The 20,882-nt window shown below is 43.1% G+C and overlaps 1 protein-coding gene across 1 annotated transcript in view; it reads left to right on the forward strand.

Moving 5' to 3' along the window:
• WWC1 (WW and C2 domain containing 1) overlaps nt 1-20,882 on the forward strand; it is a 66,800-nt gene that overhangs the window by 40,966 nt on the left and 4,952 nt on the right. Inside the window, exons 9-18 of the mRNA XM_041398016.1 lie at nt 5,019-5,261; nt 6,676-6,765; nt 9,052-9,590; nt 13,635-13,743; nt 15,485-15,565; nt 16,468-16,554; nt 17,876-18,068; nt 18,837-18,989; nt 19,467-19,567; nt 20,314-20,461. Coding sequence (XP_041253950.1) covers nt 5,019-5,261; nt 6,676-6,765; nt 9,052-9,590; nt 13,635-13,743; nt 15,485-15,565; nt 16,468-16,554; nt 17,876-18,068; nt 18,837-18,989; nt 19,467-19,567; nt 20,314-20,461 — 1,744 coding nt within the window. The remainder of the gene's footprint in view (nt 1-5,018; nt 5,262-6,675; nt 6,766-9,051; nt 9,591-13,634; nt 13,744-15,484; nt 15,566-16,467; nt 16,555-17,875; nt 18,069-18,836; nt 18,990-19,466; nt 19,568-20,313; nt 20,462-20,882) is intronic.

A 20,882-nucleotide genomic window follows, 5' to 3' on the forward strand; every position in this document is an offset into this window, starting at 1 on the left:
AAATGTAGTCATTTTTGAGCCAGTGAGACAATAGGCTTTTTGGGTCAGTGTTATCTTTCAAGAAATAAATAACCATCCTAGAAATTACTAAGGCATGACTAATGCATAAAGAATTCAGTCTGGCCACACCTATGGGGACATAAGTGGTTCTGCTACCTGTTGCCAGTGCTTCCCCATTCCTAATAAGGAGACTGAACTGCAAGGCATCTCCTTACCTTGTTTGAAATGAATGAATGCTTGCATGCCTAAGTGTGATAAGGAGAAATGTATGTTGTGTTAACACCTTACATCAAAATATGGTCAATGCTGCAATTCCAGAGCTTATCTATAAGAATGTAAGTTTTCACCTTTGCCCTCTGATCTCAAATGAATGAAGAATAGATTTAAAAAAATTCTATCTACTTAACAGGCCAATTTAAGCAAAAGCTTTCCAGGATTTACTTTTTAATAGATACTAGCTAACACAACTGCATAGTTGAATGAAAAACCACCAAGAATTATTACTTAGACTTTGGCTGGCCTAGTCTTTGTTCAGTGATGTAACCATTGCTGGTAGTGACTTTCTTCACTTTTAACTGCTCTACAGGGACTTTGCAACGCCAGAATAACAAAGTTCAGATGCATGGTACAATCTGTGTGTGGGATATATTCAAAGAGAAAGCTTTTTGTCCAGCTCTGGTTATAAATAAGAGCCTAAGGCTGAGGTTACTCACAATGCTCTCATTTTGGTGTACTGGAGTGGCCAGTAGGCCATGCTTTTCAGTGGCATAAAATTTGATCTGTGTCTGTGGCAGTTGTCAAGAACTGCGTGCCCAACTGCTTCTGACACAAATTTATATTTCTTTTTGTAGGTGGAGCAATTTTATCAGAACTGTTTATTTTGCCAGTCCAAGGTTTGCCAAACCACCTTGACATTCAAATGATTCAGTGACTTTTAAAAGCAACATTAAAAATACCATTCCTTCAGATGCAGTGGTTAATTTGGCATGTTAAAATTGCCTTTTAAGCTTTGCTGAAGGCTTCAGTTTAATTCACACTGACTTTACACATTCAGATTGAAGAGGAATACTCTTCCTTTATAATGTATCTTTTCCAAGGAGGGGCAAGTGAATAGTGACAAGCCTGCTCTTTCAATATACTCTTTATAAAGAGAGAGAACTTTATAAAGACAGCACAGAGGTTCATTTGAAGTGGTGATGAGGGGTGATAAAACACACCTTGCAGTTAAGGAATACTTGCTGCTCATACCCCATGTTTGTCTTAGGTTATCTATAGGTTTTTCTCAAAGTTTAACAAACATTTTCATGAGGAAAGATGGCTCTAAATGGACATGAATAGTTGAGGCTAAAATGGAAAGATCTCCAGCTATCAAAGTACCATGGTTCTGGCACAGTATTTAGTAGGAGCAGCAGAAACAAATACCTCAACTGGTTTAAAGCTGGAACAATACTATGGATATAGTGACTCACAAGGAACCTTCTGTTCCTGTGAAAATTTTTCCTTGTGGTGTTTGAAGTGTTTCCTGTCCCCACAGCAGCATTAACATGTTCCAAAAACACAATAGAAGACTAAGTACTTTGCCCACGCACGAACTGTGAAGGAGCCAAGTGATGGAAATACATGTGTTTTGTCAGCTCTGTGGTGTCTGGAAAGCTAAAACTTAAGGTTTGAAATCAAGTTGGTCCTCATATTAATTAGTTTAGAATTACTAGATCTCTAAGGGGCTGGTGCTTTAGAAAGCAAGCTCTGGCAGACACTGTTTGCACCATTGCTGTGGACCAGACTGAAGGCTCAGATGTGGGTGAATATCTGACTGAACTTCACCACACCAGAACTGCCAGGACCCAGTTCCCTTCCCCACCACTAACTCCTTTCCTGTCACAGCTCAGGAAGACAACAGACCCCTAGAGCAGATAATATAAAACCCAAAAAAAAAGGCACAGGGCAGCTACAGTGACAAACCTTTGGCTTAATCATATTCAAAACTGAGAATGGCATCATGTCAAAAAGGTTGTCATTGCTACATCTCAGCAAGGAGATAGCTGCTGCAGCATAAATGTAACCAGAGATGCGATTAAATTATGTTGTACAACTTCAGACACGTAGCAGTAACTCAGTTGTGTAGCACTTGCACCCTGCACTGTTCTAATTTCTTCAGCAGTTAAACTTTCAGCTTGGCTTCTGTGTGTCTGGTGGTAACTCAGGGATTTTAGAAGTATGTTTTTTTAATCTCCTAAAATGAAATACTTTAATGTCACATTAAGCAATGTTACAATGATGTTGGGTATTTGACTGGTCAGTTTTTAAACCACACCTCCCACTTAGCTTGTGTTTATTTTTTCTCAAGAACAGAAGCTTATCTGATACAGGATTGTTAATTACTGGTTGTAGATACACATCTTATGCTCCTGTGGAGCTGCATGTGCTCTGAACAATCTATTCGGACACTGAAAATGTTATGTGCTATGCCTGTGTTGTATAATAATAGACAGTACTAACTTTCCCTAATTAACAAAAAAGGGCTTTGTTATGACAATGAATAAGTCATCTCACCACCTTTTCTAGATAGAAAGAGAACAATTAAATAAAATTTGAGCTTCCTGTTGTGTATTTGTTCAGTGTGGTGGCCATTCAGAAAGGTGGTGTGACCTGAGGCCAGCACTGCAAGCCCAGCCTGGCTCAGCACTGATGCAGTTCAGACTCAGGCAGTGAATGCTGAAGGGCTGGAGTGTTCAGCCAAGTGCAGACCTTCTGCAACGTGTTTCTTTTGTGATGGTGCTGTTTCATTGGAAAAATAGAATAATAAACCTCATTTTAACTGAGAAGGCGGAAAATAATGATCATCTACCAAAGGTAAAACTGGAGGTTAGTTTAACAAAACTTTTAGACTCGGAAATGCATAGAGAACAAATTCCAGTGGAAAAGCCATATGCATGCAAATGTATGCCAAAAGTGATCAGATTTATGCCAGCCAATCCTCTTAGACTCATATCCCTTCAAAATGCACTGAGGAATTCTTGGATTATGAATTAATGCCACTTAATTCTTCGCTGGAGCACAGTATTGCACTTAATCAGGCACTCAAAAACAAAACAGCTCTTAAGACGACCTAAAAATAGTTGAGCTGAATATCTGTCAATTATGGAACTTTATTAGAGTAAGCAACCTGCTGTGGGAAATGGGTTTACAGAAAGTGATGCTTCTCTTCAGAAGGGTGATCTCATGTCTGTCTCCTGTGGTGGTGGAGGCAGGTCAGTGTCTGTGAGCCTAATCCTTCACAGGCTCTCTTGGGCTCTGGAGCTTGGAAGACAAAGCTTTAGTCTCCTAGGCCATTCAGGAGCCTTGTAGCTGCTGCTGCCCAGATCTGCATCTTACTGCTTACTCCACACACTTTGATTTTGCTGGTGGGCACTGAATTGGCTCTGTGCCTGCCTGTGTGCTGGTTTGCTGGAGCAAGCACGCACCATCCTCTGCACTTCTGCAGCATAAAGCAAATTCTAGAGAGATGAATCCACATTAGTACCTGCAACTATTTGCTGTGCCTGATTTAAGTCCAGTAAGTCTGTCACCAGATCACAAAGCCCTTTTCAAAGAGAGAAGCATATTGGACATTCATTTTACATGTCAATTCCATTTCTTACGTATTTGCTAAACCCAAGTGAGGGATTAACCTGAGTTCATCACACAGAGGAGCACATATGCCTTGCCTCTCTGATGTTCAGGTGAATTTTTTTTTTGCAAATATCTTGCGAAACACTTTTCTCTCCTTGGTTACCTTCTAAGTTTTTCAAGTTTTTTTCATCCCAGCCCATTCTGTCCTTCCCATTCCCTGCTTCCCACTTGACTTTTTGGATTGCATGAGTTCAAAAACACAGGTTCTTAGTAATTCTAATTCAGGTTTATCTGTACTATTGTTTCGCATCAAACTACCATGATCAGCCTGTCAGGTCTTGAAGAGCTGCAGGTTAGTGAGTACAAAGGAGGCAGCTTCCTTTGGGAAGACTGACATTACTGCCCTTGGTTCAGTATCCTGGCCTGCTGCTGGTTTTCTGCTTCTCTCTGTATGTTGCATTGCAAAGCTGATCGTTTGTGGACCTAACAGAGCAGGTCAGATACTTGGGAAATTGGGAACAGGCAGATATTTGGACTGAGCAGCCTCCTTACCTGCCACAAGCTGTGCTCCCCTCCTTGTCAGTCAAAGCTCTTGCTAAATTCTGCATCTGTATTGCTGTTGTTTTTAGTCATTATCTTCCTCCCTGAGCTGATGTGGTGTGCTGCTGAAGGACTGGTGATACAGGCTTTCACCTGAAATCTGGAATGATACCTCTAGTGAAAATAGGCTTTGATTCTGATGCAGATAAGCAGCTCTGGATTTTGGTAGGATCACATTGCCTCTCCAGCTCCTGACATCCTCAGGTGCAGGTTGCACCAGAAGTAGTGTAGCTCCTTAGTGTGTCCAGAGTGCTTACTGTTGAATCTACAGGTGGATTCTTGCAGTAGCAGCATGGAGATATGATTCACTTCCTCATTGCAAAGACAAAAAAGAGTTTCTAAGCTTTTGACTAACCACTGATCTTTATCTGAATCATACATGGGGAGAACACAGTTATTTCCATAAAAGTGACTAAAGAGTAGGTAATTATCACATCATACCCTCCACACAAACTACTCTGAGGTCACACCTGTAATGCATATGAAACACCTACAATATATCTGATCACCTTTTCTGACATCCAGAATTTTTGTTGTGTCATTGCCTGACTTGTGGACACTACATATTAGCCAGAAAGTTCATTTCCCATTGTGAACAAACCTGAGTTAAAATCCCATTCTGTGTGTCCACATGCCAGCACCTGGCACTGTTCTGGTAAGGGGCACATGAGGGTGCTTGTCCTGGAGCTGAGAGCCTTCCTCAGGGCTCTGGAAGATGTGGTTGGTCATGGTGCACCGCTGCATGTCTGGAGCAGGAGATCAGGCACTCATCAGGGAATAACTGCATTTTTTTTTCCCCCCTGCAGAATAGCAAACCTGAAAATCCAACTGGCTAAGCTGGACAGCGAGGCCTGGCCTGGCGTGTTGGACTCGGAGCGGGATCGTCTGATACTGATTAACGAGAAGGAGGAGCTCTTGAAAGAAATGCGATTTATTAGCCCCAGAAAATGGACTCGAGGAGAGGTGGAGAGACTGGAGACAGAGAGGAGGCGCCTGGAGGAAGACCTTCAGGCTGCTAGAGACACTCAGAGCAAAGCTCTCACTGAGAGGTGGGTTAGTGGGCACAGGGCAGGTCCTTTTTGGACAAGAGGTAACTGGGAGCAAGCACCAGCATGCCCTGGCTGACTGCCCACAGCAGTGCCCTCACATTCCCAGGACATTCTGCTCAGAGAGCTTCTGAACTCATCTCCCAAACAACCCATCTGCAAGGTGTACTGTGCTACTGGGGAAAGGTTGCTGTTCCTACAATGGATCCTTTATGGGAATGTAAAGAATGCTCAAAATAGCCTAGTGTAGTGTTAGTATAGTGTAACATTTCTGTATGCAGCCAGCACCTCACAGCAGCTTCTACACTTGCTGTGCAGTCTGGGCCTTGGTAAATGTCAGCAGATGGAATTTTAAATTTCTTAAATTTGCTGTTTGTTCTGAGCATCCTTGTATGTGATTCCTGTAGGATCTGGTATTTGACAGGGCTGTGGGGCTTGCAGGGAATATCCTGTGAATCTAAACTAGCTGAAAAAAATGCCATGTTTCTTCCCTAATTTTACCTGTGTTGCAGGGGTAGATCTCATGGGAATGTACAGTGAGGATGAATACTGCATTAGGCATTGCCCACAGGTGTTTCACAGTCTGGATGCATTAATGAGGGTGGTTCAGCAGTGTTTCTGGTAGCTGCAGTCTCTTGAACATACATGAAACAGGCACACTGCATTCGCCTCTCTCTTTGGCTCCATATTTTCTTTTTTTCTACATGGAAATTTTCTACATTGGCTTTTCATGCTGGAAGAAATGTAAATGTCTCGGCTGTGAGACTTTTACCTGCCTGAAGTATCTGTAGTTTGACAAATGGTTCTGTCTTGCCATAAGGTGAACCCTTCATTTTGGAGTTTTGGGAATATGATCACATTCTAGAGTGCCAAAGACGTAACACATGTATGGGGAAGGATTTTGTGTCCACAGGCCTGTTCAGTTAGGGTGTGAGCAGCCATGTGCACAGGTGTTTGTCTCAAACCAGTTCAGGAGGGAAATAAAACTGAGATGCTGCTAAAGCCAATAATGTAAAACTGTAATGAGATGGTTAATAACTAAATCAAGTAACCCTTAATCATCCATAGACTTTAGTGGAAGGAAGTGAAGGCATTTATACTTTTATTAGCACAGGAACTATAGGAATGCAGTAGTGTATAGTGAGTAAAATCTGCCCAGCTCTTTTGAGGCCTGATCCTAGAAACATTAACTTGTATGGTACCAGCTTAATTATTTTGTCTTGTTGTGAATGTTTTCCGGACTGAGTTCTGCATTTTAAAAGTTTCTGAAGTTAGTAAACACACATCTTGACCAAATTCTGTCCTGGGTATTCCTATCAACTTTTGTAGGATTTCACAGCAAAAGATTTTTCCCTTACTCTTTATTTAAAATAGTAAATGCTGCTTTAGCTCATCTCCTTCTTTGATCTTCTCTTAGATTGAAGTTGAACAGCAAAAGAAATCAGCTGGTCCGAGAGCTGGAGGAAACCACACGGTTGGTGGCCATGTTGCACACCCAGCTGAAGAGGTAGGTGACCCTTTCCAGCAGCTGGGGTTTCTTTTGCTGCACATAGTGCCACTGCCTTTCTCTGCTAACAGTTCCAGCTCCCAGCTGAGGGCTGAAAGGCCTTTCAGTCCCAGAGTGACCTCAGGCCCTGTGTAGTCAGGGGAAGGAGAAGCCTTGGGATCATAGGTCAGATTAGATGGGCGCTCTTCAACAGGCTGAGCAACCTCCTGGTGGTGCCTCTGCCTCACAGCAGGAGTTTGCACAGTACCTTTTATTTCAGTAATATTCAGGTGACCAGGGAGAGCTGAGATTTATTCACTAAAGTTTGAATTACTGAAGTATTACATTAATAAAGTATGCCAAAGACAGCTTAACAGACAGCAAGTGGAGTGAATCTTACTAATGCAACTACACGTTAATGGATGAATGATCATATTTCTCTAATTCCAAGTGTGCTGTGGCTTGCAATGTGCACAATATATAGAGATATCCCTGAATCTGTTGTGGTTCATATGATGTAAAGAATGGCTTCTAGTTCAGGCTGTAGTTTTGGAAGAACACAGGATTGTTATTTCCAGACTAATGAATGACTGCAGGCACTAAGGCCAAATCATTTTGCTAAAAGTATATTTTTATCATTCTGATAGCAAGGAAGTTTGGTGGGGTTTTTGTTTGGTTGAGGTTTTTTCCTACCAGTGTGTACTGAATTTACTCTGTTTGTAGCTTCTGCTCCACTTGGATTCTGTTTCATTTTGTGAAGATGGCACCGAAAAGACTGGAAAGAAATCATAGTGCAAGACTGACATGTAAATAAGCCAGCATGGAGAATAGCTATCTGTGAGGCTTTTATGCAGTGAAAATGCATCATATTTTCATTTCACCTAGCTGATTAGGGATCTTTTGAGGTGACCAAGAAGCATGTGAAACTAATTTCTTCCTAACCGTGTGCCCAGTGTTCTTGGCATGCTCCTTCATAAGAATAAGTGTTTGTTATTAACCCCATAATACAAAATGTCTGGCATTCAAGGGCATGTACAAAAGGAAATTGAGCCCAATTTTTTGACAGGGAAAAGATTAATTTAAAATCCCTCCCTTTTCATAGTAAAGTACACTGAAAAGCTGTAAATTCATTAGGCTTCAACAGATGTGTATATACTGCCAATATGCAAAAACATCTATCAGAAGCTTTTTTGAGCAAATGTGCTGCAGTGCACATCTGTCAGAAGGCATTTTCTGCCAAAATTATACTAAATACAGCATACTTGCCTTTTTCTCATAAGGTCATGGACATAATTATATAAATGTAGCTTCCAGCTTTTACCCTATAAATAATAAATAAGAGATTATTAGGCTTATTAATATCTCACTGTTTTTCAGTGAGGCAACTTAAGGCACTTACACATATTCAGAATTTTTTCAACAGCTAATCCCTATTCAAAGTGAGGGTCAATAATGACCAAGGTATTCAATATGCAGAGCAGGAGTCTTGGTTTAAATGGAATTTCTAGAGATGGTACGTGTTGTAGTCACTACTGGAATACTTGCTGGGTCTCCTGAGCAGAAAACTGTGCTGTGGTGTCTGGACTTTCTCATCTGAACAGACTTCTATTCAGCACCTGCTTAAAATTAATTTTGTTGTCAGTTATGTTCTGAACCTAGAGCTCTAGGGATAAATAAGGCATGTGAATTGATTTCACAGCCCAGCCCCAGCTTTTTCCCTTGCTCTCTTGGCCCTGGATTCCATGTAGCAGTCTTTCACATGGATAAATCCTGCCAGCTTTCTGGGAGCTGCTGGCTGTTGTGATCTCTGAGGGCCAGTTCCAGGCAGCTGTGATATTGCCTTTTGGCTGCAGGTCCGAGATTGAGGCAAATGGAAGGAAATTTCCATATGGTCAGACAGTTCATTGCAATAACTTCATCTTCTTGCATGGGCCTTGCTGGTTTTTGCAGTTTGCTTTGGAGATTAACAGGAGCCATGGACACTTTCCAGAGAGGTGTGGGAGGAGGGGGATGGCACTAATTTTAATTGGTTTGAAACTGTTGATTAGAGTTGTTTTGGCTAAACAAGGACTCTCAGGAGTCTGATATGGTGAGTAGAAAAATGTGTGTGATGGATACTGTTTCACTGAGCAGTGACCCACCGTTCCTGCTGTGTAGACTGTGGTTCTGGGTTGCTCTGGAGACTAATGCGTGTGGCCTGAGCTAACAAAGCAGCACCCTGTGGGCTTAGAGATGTGGTGACATTGCAGTGTTTCCATGAGGAATCAGAAGATACAGTGTCATGATTTTCTGACTTGTTTCCTTCAGTCTCTCCACCAGCATGCTTTCCCTCTCCTCGAGCAGCAGTCCTGGTTCTCTTGCATCCAGCAGAGGATCTCTTGCCACCTCCAGCCAGGATTCCTCCACCTCAGCCAGTTTCACTGATCTCTACTACGAGCACCTGGAGCAGTTGGAGCAGTTGGACTCAGAATATCAAAACAAGCTTGACTTACTCTTAGAAGGAGCCAGTGGGTTTAGGCCATCAGGCTGTATTACCACTATTCATGAGAATGAAGTAGCAAAAACTCAGAAAGCAGATACCACGAGTCGCATGCAGGCTCTGAGGTCCTTGTCTGGTACTCCCAAATCCATGACATCACTGTCCCCAAGGTCATCTCTCTCTTCTCCATCCCCACCTTGCTCTCCACTGGTGATAGACCCACTCCTAACTGGTGATGCCTTTTCAAGCCATATGGATTTTGATGATGCGGAGATAAGTGCAAATCTGTCAGAACTCACCCTAAATACTGGGAGTGGCAACTGTAGACTGGAAGAGCCTCGAGCAGGAGATAAACATCTAGGTCAAGGTATGGTAAGAAAAGATTTGCATGCACTGCATGCATTTATATTTAATGTAGTTCATAAAGCGTTGAGAAGCAAGTGTTTTCAGAAGCTGTCATCTTGTTATCTTTATGTTGAAAAATGTTTTCAGCCCTGTGTTCTGTCTTGTTTGGGAGGGAGGGTTGGTATTTTAATTTGTACACAAAAATACTGATCTAATGAGTCTTGCAGGAGACTGATTTAGGTGTGTTTTTATTGTACACAAATGTGTGTACACAAATCACAGGGATTTCATGTGCAAATATAGATGGTCATAGTGGGATTCCTGGTTGATTTGGCACTAAACTGTTCAGAATGTCATGTATTGTTTTGGGTCTGGGAGACACACATTACCACATTGATGCAAAGTTTTTGACCAAGCTTTTGAGGAGGGCTGGAAAAGCCATTTAGCTTAATAGTTAACAAATTATAATAATAATAATCTTTCCCCACCACCTCAGTATGCATAAGATACTGCTCTGGTTCCCAGTAAATCAGTGGCAATGAATTTATTAATTTCAGCTGAGCAGACATGTCAAGGCTGTGCTCGAATTCTGCTGTTTTGGTCTCTTAGCAACAAAAACGTGTTTAGATTGTAAGCATGATAAAATAAGACAATTAGAGATCGTGGATGTTCTCATATATACATATGGCTTGTTGGTGGGTGAGAAGGCTTCATCCTTTTTTGGAATGGATGGGTTGAAGTGGATGGAGAGCAGCTGGCACAGCCAGGGCACAGTGCTGGGGCCTGTCTGAAGCCCTTGTGACTGAAGTTGGGTTAAATCCAGTGAGTGAAAGGACTGGATTTGTAGCTGCAGTGAGGAAGAGCTTTAAAGGCAATATAAACTTGCAAGCTACAGTCTTGTGAAGCAGCAGTACAGTTTGTTTCTGCTTTTCGTGGGATTATTGAACAGCCTGTGTGAACAAAGGGAACTAGTACCATGTTATCACCACCTTCTGCATTAAGAAGGCTGACACTATTTAAAACACAATAAAAACACAAGTGCAAGTCTTCCCCTTTGAGCCACCATTTTCCTACAAGCAAAAGGTATTATGCATTTGAGTAGGAAACACTAATTATTCTTATTAGAACTGGATGCTGATTAGTTTTAACCTTTTTAGCTCTTCAAGATTTGCCAAGGCTGTTAAAGTGAAAGCTCAGGTGTTAAGCAGATTAAGTGATTACTGCTGTTAGCCAGTCAGCAGACAAAATAATCACCATAAGTAGTTTATTTCAGGGCAATAACGAAATGAGATTCTACTCCTGAGGCATTTTGGGGCGGGGGCTCAGTGTAACCCCCAAAATGCAGGGGCTGGCTCTGGGGTGGTCAGTTCTGGGCAAATCTCACTTGTCCTGGAAGCAGAGCTGAACCTATATCTGAGGGCTTTGCTGCTCCCTCTGCTAGAGCAGAACCTCCTCTAGCTTTGAAACTGAAATAAAGTTCCTTTCTCACCCAAAGAACAGCTGAGTGATTTAGGGGAACTTAATAGCACAACCTGGAGTCTGGCAGAGTCCAGCATTCTCTGATTTAATGGTCTGGATGTGAGGACAGTGCATGACATGGCTCTTCAAGGCCCATGGAAGGGCAAATGGCAGGAAGAGAAGAGCAAACTTCAAATTCTTGATGTGAGTGAAAAAAACCATGAAACACCACAGGTAGTGTTACCCACCTGCTTGGAAAAATGGAGGAGAGTTGGGTCAGTTCTGAACTCTTCCTTAAACTTTCTTATTAGTGTGATATCTTTTCAGAGACTTAAAGCTAAAAGCTGAAAGTCCAAATCTTTTGTTAATTAGCTGCATGAAAAGGCTGAGCTTTCCAAGTCTTTTGCAAAACCAGTAAGGAAAGGGGTAGCTGGAATTGTTGTCAGGGAACCATTCATCTTTATTCAGCTTTACACTGTAGCACCCTGCTGTACAGAGCTCACTTCACTGTTGTGCACTCTCTGTATTCACCCCCTTGGCCCTGAGGTGCTGGGTGGTCAAGAATGAGGCTTTCTGTGTTGGAATGACTCCATGGCATTGGGAACTGAGGGAGAAAGAGAGCTTTGGTGTGTGGAGGCCAGCCTGCAGTGCCTTTCCCAGGGAGCAAGTCCCATGTAAAGGGATTCCCAGAGCAACATTGGTTTGTAAAACTCAAAGAATCAGATTTAGGAAGCCAGCCAGGGGGGAAGAAGTTATTTTCCTATTAAAACTATGGACTAGGAGGTATGAAGGAGGATTGAGGAAAGAAGTTTTGACCCTGCCCATGTACCTCTAGCGCAGCCTATGATCCACAGCACTGCAGGAGCCTGGCCCTGGCACGTGGCAGGAGGGAGGATGGGTTAAACTGGGAATGCCAGTGCTAAATGGATCCATTGGTTTCAGTTAATGACTGTTATCTGTGTTACAGGTGCTAACTTCTATTCATGTGGATTGGCCTTTGGGGTAAAAGTCTGGACATTATATTTCTGTCCAGTGGCTCCATGGGAGTACCAAGATGAGAAATGCCATTTTTAGTGTCAAAAAATCTGTGCATAAATGGGCCCAAAATGGCACATGTGGTGTCTCAAAGTCTGGTGTTACTTGTAGCACCCTCTACTGTTGGCTTACAAGTCCTTCTGTCCTTACAAGTCCTTATGGTATTCCATAAGCCTTGCTCACTTTTCCACCAGTTTATTCAAAGCTGGATTTAATTCTTTAAGTGGCTTTATGAGACTGTGAAGAAAACAACACCAAAAAAAATCTGAAAAAACAAACCCCCAGAAAACCAACCAGAACCCAAACTTGCTTTGTAATAAAGCAAATACGCATTGGAAACCATATACTGGCTTGGGGGCATGTGCTTGTCTAAATCTGTGGGAAAGAAGGACCACTTCTGAAAAACAAAAGCCTGTTGGAGAGGAGTGTACAGTCTGCTGCTGTGCGGTTCCAGCTGTCCCAGGTGACACATGGCACCTCCTCACTCTTGGAGCAGGTCTCCCACATCCCTGAGGATGAGAGCCAAGAGCTGAGTATGGCCCAGCACTTGTTAGCCATGTTGGCAGATGGAGTTCTCCAGACTCTTGGCTGCAGCTCCTCTCCACTGAAATGTTGAAAGATGCAGAATTTGCAGGTTTCCAGGGAGAATCTTTCCTTGTTTTGAAGCACAAGAAATTTATATGAGATAACACTTCTGTGCAAAACTTGCTTCACCTTCTTTGGTTTCTCTTCCCTGTCTCCTTTTCCCTGTATTCCTGCATGTGGCTGCTCTTTTGAATCCTATAGATCTCTTTCTCTCCATGTTCAGCTAGTTAACCTGGTCTTTCTGGACCTGCCCTCTGTCCTGTGTACACAAACATTTTGGATTTAGGTGGTGTTTTTTTTGCTGTTCCCCTCTTGGTATGAGCTCTCCAGGTGGGATATGCAGCTCCACATGATGTACACCTTGCCAGAGCCTGGTCAGCAGTGCTGCCCAGCCACTGCTCTCTGGATGGCTGGCAGCAGAGTGATTGCTGCCTGCCTAAGGGTGCCTTGCAGTAGGAGCTGGTTTATTGGTTCATATTTATAAGTCCACTAGAATTTAGAATCCTGCTGCTTCTGAACGTTGCTCATCATCTTATGGGAACCTCCCTGCCTTTCCAGGGCTTTGGGAGCCTCTCCTGGCATCTCCTGCAAGGACCCATGCCCAGAGAGGTGCCAGGGCAAGCAGCTGTAACACACCTGTGTGTAATCTCAGCCCTCACACTGCTGCAGGGCTCAGGGAATAAATGGGCTCTCACTGTGCAATGAAACCCTTTCTCAATCCACCACACAGTCTATTCCTCCTGTTTTCCCAGGAGTTTTTGTTCTTCAGGGCAGTTTGGCACATTCCCTCACTTCAAGGCCACCTTTGAGCTCAGCCTGTCCCACCTGTGTCTCCTGTGTCTTCAGACATGTGCTATTGCTTAACAATATCTGTCTGGGGAAAAAAATGCAGTTCAAGGAGAGGATAAGAAGAAAAAGCTGCTGCTTATCCAGACAGTTTGTGTTCATTAACACCTGCTTTTGGTTTTCCTCTGTGCTTTCCTGATAGGTATAAACCCAGCTGGAGGGACAGCACTGAAGGTGGCAGGTGTGTCAGCTGCAGTGTCTGATGAATCTGTTGCTGGAGACAGCGGGGTGTACGAGGCATCTGTACAAAGGTAAACATCAGATCTCTCTCCAGGACGAGCCAGTGGCTCAGCTTTGCCAAAAGTCAGCTGCAATACTGCTGGTTATGACCTTTGTTTGTAATTCAGTGGCTAAAGTTCTCCATCTCAGGCATCTTAATATTTCTGAAAAAAACTATGAGTAGGTTGAATTTGATTATCAAAATGACCTATGCTTCCCATAAAAGAAGCAGCTGAAAGGAAGCTCACAGAGAGCTGTTTGAACAGCTGGCCTGTTTGTGAAGGTGCTGGTCAGCTGTGGGTGCTGCCTTGGCAGGGGGAAGTGGAGCCATGTGGTAGGTGGAAAGCTCCCCTCCTCTCAGTCAGTGACAGCCCTCAGCCAGCCTGAGGGGACTTTGGGAAGTTTAAGGAAGCACCTTGAACTGCCTGATGGATGTGCACGTGCAGTGGTGCAGTTCCCAAGTGCATGGGGCAAGAGCAGGATGTGGTGCCCACAAGACTTCTCCCACTAAGGGCACAGCTGGGAGTCACTGCTGTTGCTGGCTTTCTGTATTGTCTTGGGAGCTTTGTCAAAATGTTCATTGGAAGGCACTGATCTTATTGGTACCTGCATCTCATGTGCATTTTCCTACTGCTTTTATTAGCAGGTTGAATTTTATAGGTGAATTCTATTACCTTGTATTCAGGTGAATTATAGGGTCATTAGTTGTGAAACACAACTGTAGAAGTGAAATATCACTCATCTCAGAGTCCCCCTTTTCATTAGTTATCTTCATTAGTTCTCTAGATAAATTATTAACTTTTATGTTTACAGGACAATTCACTTTGACAAGAGAGTGCAGTGCTTCAGTAAATTGAGCTCCTGGGCTCAAGCAGACAGTTGGGTGTCCCAGGGCCCTGTGTCCCTTCTGTGGGGTAGGGAGCTCTGTGGAGAGGGGAGTGGGACAGTCACAGAAGGCATCCCATGCACACTCACGTGTCTGATGCTAGTGTTGTTTGGGCTATCAGCTTGCCAGCCCCTCTGGTGCCTACAGTGTCATTTTGGTGCCTGTCCAAGTGGTGAGGGTGGGATGAGCCATCCTCTGCAGCTGAAATGTAACGAAATGCAAGAGAGTGCTGAGCAGTAATATGGAAAACACTTAGAAGAGAAGAATGTGAATCCTGTTTTCATGTGCTACAGCATAGCCTCTTGAGGCAATTAGACAATGAGTGTAGTTTTGGGGACTTTCAGTGCATAAAACTTGGGAGGAGGAATACATTGGGAGGGAAATGATGCAGAATAGCTGTTTCCAGCAAGGCCACTCAGTGTACTCTGTCACTTTTAATGTGCTTAAGAAAGCTTGATTTCTTAAAGAAACAAAGGAATTACTTAAATCTAATAAAAGTTGAGATTTTTTGCTGTCATGATGCAGGACAGGATTGCAGTTGTTAAGTCACATTTCTCTTGCTGGGCAGTCAGCCGTTTTTGCTAAAAACTAGTCAAGGGAACCCTTTAAAAATCCCCCACTGCCTTATTTTTGCAGTCTTTTGTGTGGCTTTTTTTTTCTTTTGGCAGTGAAGAGGGAAGACATATGACTTTCTGCTGATAAGCACTGCAATACATACCTCTAAGGCTGGTTGCACTTACTTCTTAAATGGGCTTTCTTTTAGCTGCTAATTTTACAAAATCCATATACCAAACCATTGAATGGAAGGGAAAGATCTTGTATCACCTAAATGCAAACTCTTCAATAAGAAGCAAATCAAATCCTTAATAGTTGTTGATTCCTTTCAGACCGTGTGTGTCAGAAGTGATGGTGTTTGACAGTGATGATGCAGAAGCAGCTGGAACAGCCAAAGTGCAAATTGCAATGAGGTATGTGCAACATATTGTACTGGATTTGTCTTCCAGTGGGAAGAATGATAACTGGGGTAGTGCTTTCTGTGTTGTTTTCTTCTCGTGTCCTGTTAGTATTAACTGACTAATGCCCTTTTTTAGTGCAGTTAAGAATTACACTTGACTCCAGGAGGTTCTTGGTTGCCCTCTTTCATTTCAGTGGAAATCAGCTGGTGATACTCTGGTATGAAGGTGCAAACCAGCAATAGGAGCACTGGCAGTGCTGGGCTGGAGAGAGCCTTTGGCTGGATTGCCAATCCTTAAGGGTGCAGCTTGGGTGGGGAAGACTGCTGAGAATAAGTGGCAGTCACAATCCCTGACCTCATTTGGATCCCACAGTAAGTGGGTAAGGTGTAGGAGGGCAGGCACAGAGGCATCCTCCATAAGTGACTTTTTTGGAAGTTAAGTGGGATTTGAGAAGAAGAAGTAGTACAAAACTCATTTGTCATGGCCATCCAAAGCAAAAGGTTACTCATGACATCCTCATTGTTGTACTTCAAGTATTTTTTACTTGTAACTTTTCCATATTGCAGCCATTGAGGCCACTCAAAAAATTGTAGCTCCAATGCAGCAATTTAACTAGACCCCAGGAAAAGCAGTGTGTGTTAGGTCAAATCTACAGTCTATTGTATCTGAATCCTTAAGTTTTGGATGTTCTGGACTGTTCTATATTCTGGTAGTAGGAATCCTTGATCTCCTACTACATCCTGTCCTTGATGTAGTAGGAAACTGGTTTTGTTTTAAACTGTGGGCAAGTCATGGTCACATTATAGAGTTGTCTTGTTTGTAAATTTTTTGCATTGTTTGTGTGGGATACTCAGCCACAAAGTCCAAGGCAGAATTCTCTAATAATAATGTTTTTCTGTGTGTTTCTGATTCAGATATGATGACAAAAATAAACAATTTGCCATATTGGTCATCCAGCTGAGTAATGTTCCAGCACTGCTGTTACAACAAGATCAAAAAGTGTAAGTGGGTGAAATAAACACACTTGATATATTTGTGTTGGATCCCAATGAGAACAAAAGTGAGATTGGCTTATGAGTTTTCACACTCTTAAAAATTTACCTTTCCTGAAATGTTTCTATTCTTCGTGTGGTGACACTTACAAACTAATAAACCTGTACACTGAAATAAGGTGCAGTTTCTCCCTCAATCTCCCTCTAAGGTCTGTATTTGCTATGAAAGGACTTGCCTGGAATTAGCACTGGCTGGTGATGTTGTTAATTGTAGCAGTGCCTTGAGCACCTGGATCAAGTGAAGAGGGAGAGTTTGTCTTGCTGCAGAGCTCCTTGGACACCTGCACAGGGTTGGGAAAATGTGCAGCTACTGCTAGACTCATTTCAAGCACAAGGTCTTCAAACTCAGCTGTGTGCTGAATAAGCTGACAAAAATTGGATTAATTTTTGCTGTTCCTAACCACAGAAGGGTGTGAGCAGTGTGACAGGTTGCACAGATGTAAACAACCACATAAAACAGGATCCCATGATGTCTGAGTACGAGGTTCAGAAGGATGAAGTCTGTGGCCACTTCACATCTCTGATGCTGCGATGAGATGTTCCTTTCTTCTCAGTTGACTGCAGCTCCAGAGACTTCGAAAGGACATCTGTGGGTGTACCAGTTGTGGGTTTCTCTGGGTCTGCATTGAAGGCACTCAAGGCGGTAGTTCATGTTTGGACTCAGGTGTTTATTATTTCTTACCAGTAAAACAGTCTCACTTCTGTGAGTTCAGCAGCTTTTCATTAGAAGGCACAAAATGGCCAACAATCTCTTGTTACAGGGTCTTTTAAGACTAAACTGTCCAATTAAGAACTGACACCTAGATTATTTTCCCTTTTAACCCAATAACTGATCCCAGAGAGGCCACAATGAAGACTTTTCTGCCCAGTTACAAAATGCAACCCAAACCCATGAAGAAGGAAGAAGAAGCATGAAAAGAAACCCAGGACAACACCCTGTGCCCTCCATCTTGCTTCCATCACAACATACTAAAAATCCCAAAACCTAAATTTCTCACCTAAGTGATACACATACACTACTCTCTATAATCTGTTTTGCACTTTTGTAGTTTCTAGTCTGTCTTGAAGTCTAGGAAACTTTCTCCATGAATGAGGGGCAAAGTCAGTGCTCCCCTGGGGGTCAGGGCACCCCAGAGCAGACAGAGAAATATTCCCGGTGCTCTGGGTTTCCACAGACAGCAGTGTCCACAGTGCTCAGGCTGACTTTCCCTGAGGGTTTTTGGGAGCTGCACGCCTGCAGGGCAGTGCTGAGCGCTGTGCTGTCCCACAGGAACATCCGCGTGGCTGTGCTGCCCTGCTCGGAGAGCACGAGCTGCCTGTTCCGCACCCGGCCGCTGGACGCTTCCGACACCCTGCTGTACAATGAGGTGTTCTGCGTGTCCATCTCCCACCCGGCTTTGCGCCAGAAGACTTTGAGAGTCGACGTTTGCACTGTAGATAAATCTCACCTTGAAGAATGTTTGGTGAGTATCCAGCTCTATTTCACTAACTCTGTGTTTGTTTCCTCTTTTTAATTAGACACGATGTTACACTCTTGAGGTATGGCAATTTCTGTGAAAGCCTTCCTGATAATCTTTAGCTATGTGGTCTCTCCCCCACAGCGTTTTTTGCAATGCAATTTCCATCAGGAAAAACAATTATGAGATAAATGTTTTGTTACAGAACTACCTTGTCAGACCACTAGCTATTTCTCCTTGATGATCTGATGTCAAATTCTAACTAGTTTTCTTCCTTTTGGAAACATTTATGGTATTGCAATTGAGAACAAATTTCTTTGGTTGTGGATACATCAGGTTGTGTGCTAAATGTAATGACATGGCAGATGAAGAGAAATGGGATATACAAAGCTAAAACATCTGGGTTTGGGCCATGATTTTTGTCAGCCTTGCAGATTTCTTGAAAGGGAGTCATCCTCTCAGACTGTTCCTTTCTCTTTGAAGCTCTGGCTGTAATTTCTCCCTCCTTCAGTAGCACTGTTTGTACTTCTGGATTCTTGTACAGTGGAGCTGTAGTGAAACACTTGCTACTTTCATTGGAAGCCCTTGCCAATGCTAAAAATAATTAAACATAAAGCATTATAGTGCTGTTGAAATGGGATAAACAGGCAGCTTTTCTTTTTGTTGAATTTGCCAAAATTAAGCAGTCCTAGATTTTCACTTTGATTTCTTCTGACTGGTGTGGTAGTTGTTCATTTTAGTATTACACTAAAACTGTGTTTTTGCTCTCAATAGGGTGGAGCACAAATTAGCCTTGCTGAAATATGTAGATCCGGAGAGAAATCAACCCGTTGGTATAACCTCCTTAGTTATAAATATCAGCAGAAGCAAAACAGGAAAAGTAAACAAGGAAACAGCCACTCTGAAGTACCCTGCACTGAAAAAACAGTAAGAACAACTGCTTAAATTGAACAAATCTCTTCTAAACAGGACTGGCAAGAGGGTTTGTGTGGCTGTTACTATAGAGAAGGCTGCTGTGTTTATGTTTACAACTTGAATGTGTTGTTAAGCGCAGCAGAATAATTAACTTGTTGATTCCAGATATGCCCTCATCCTAGGCTAAACACTTACTGAAATCTCTGCTCAGGAAGCTGAGGGATGAGTAAGTGATGTGTGAGCTCCAGCCTTCCTGCAGTGCTGCCATGAACTTGCTGGGCAAGTCAAGGCAGAGTTTGCACATGCAGGGCACAGAAGGTGCTCAGCCTGGGGCTGCACACCTGCACGTGCTGGGGGAGCTGGGCCAGCTGTGCTCACAGGGCTGCGCTGAGCTCTGGCAGTGGGGCTGGGGGCTGCTCTCACCACAGGCTGGGCACTCTGCAGTCTCTAAGAGTCATTGTTTCACAAAAAGCCTCTTTCTCTCCTCAGGACTCTGTCTCAGCACTCTTAGAGCAGACAGCTGTTGAACTGGAAGCTGTGGAGAAGAAACTGGAGGAAAGCAGAAGCACTTTAACTAGTGGAGAGAGCTGGTGGGTGCCATCCCACCATCTTCTTGTGGAGTGATCAGAGCATTTGGGTGCAGAGGAAAAAGCATATTATACTGAGCTGTGGGAGGCTTCTTTTGCTGTTTTGGTGAAAAATCCTGTTTCTTCTGTTCTGGAGGTTGTGCTTAGAAAATGAGAACAAAACTGATAAATGTTGAAAATTGTCAGTAGCACTATGCTAATTTTGTAATTTGTACAGTCTTCTATGGATGCCCTGAAAACTCCACTATGTGGTGCAAGGTTTGCTTGAATTTTAATGTGGCTGTTCTTTATATGGTTCAGATTCAGATTTCCTTAGAGAAGTCCAACATTTGAAATAGAAAGCAAGCCTGACTTGATGGAGAAGCCTGCTGTGAGTTCAAGGGAGTTGAAAAGGGTATTAAAACAGTGCTTCAGTTTTGTCCAGTGACACTTTTTAACTGAGATTAATGGTATCCTGAGACCTCCCTTCAAGATGCACTTGCCTTAAACTCAGACCACATGGCTGAACCCTCATCTTGCTTCCTTTGAAGCCAGCCCAGGATGAAGTTTTTGTCAGTAATGTGGTCTTCTGGTGCAGCTTCTCTCCAAGGCTGTGTTTGTGTAATCTCAGTGGCTGCAGGGCCTGTCAGGTACACCTGGCTGCCTTGGGGATATGTTTCTGTCCAGCAGCTTACAGGAGGTGCCTCCTGCTCCAGCACCAGAGTATTGTCCACAACAGTCCAGTTCAATAACAGAGCTGTTATTTTCAGGCAAGATGAAGAGGTTCCCGACCTGGAAGAACAGGATGAGATCAGTGAAAATGAAGCAGAGGAGGAGGAAGAATTCTGTGCTGGAAAATCGCTGTGGGAAACAGAAGAAAGTCTGAATTCCCAGCTGCACACAGAGATAGCAGTGAAGGTACAGTCAAGGGCCTTTTGAACAGAAAGATGATTTAAGCTTCCCATTGCTCAGCTGTGACTGGGTTGTTGCTGAGCTGGGCAAGGCTACAGCAGTTATTTGAAAGTTCACCATTGATGATTAAATGTTTACCTACGTGAAACCTTTGCAAATAACTGTGTGTGACCATTTTGTCCCACAGTTAGTACAGCACTGTTTCATGCCTTCTTTTTGCTGCTCATGAAAACTGTTTTCATTAGTGTGCCAGTGGTTTTGACCTTGTTTAATTCTGAATGTAGCTGTAGCCAAACAGCGGTGTGCTCTACACAGCTCTCTCTGTACATCAATTTGGATCTTTGCTGCAGGTGCACAACAAGTAAATAATGGTCTTTAAAATCATACCTGCTCTCTGTGGGATTGCCAGGTCACAGTGATGTGTGGA

This window comes from Onychostruthus taczanowskii, unplaced genomic scaffold (assembly GCF_017590055.1).
Source record: "Onychostruthus taczanowskii isolate IOZ18803 unplaced genomic scaffold, ASM1759005v1 scaffold14, whole genome shotgun sequence".
Taxonomy (NCBI): domain Eukaryota; kingdom Metazoa; phylum Chordata; class Aves; order Passeriformes; family Passeridae; genus Onychostruthus; species Onychostruthus taczanowskii.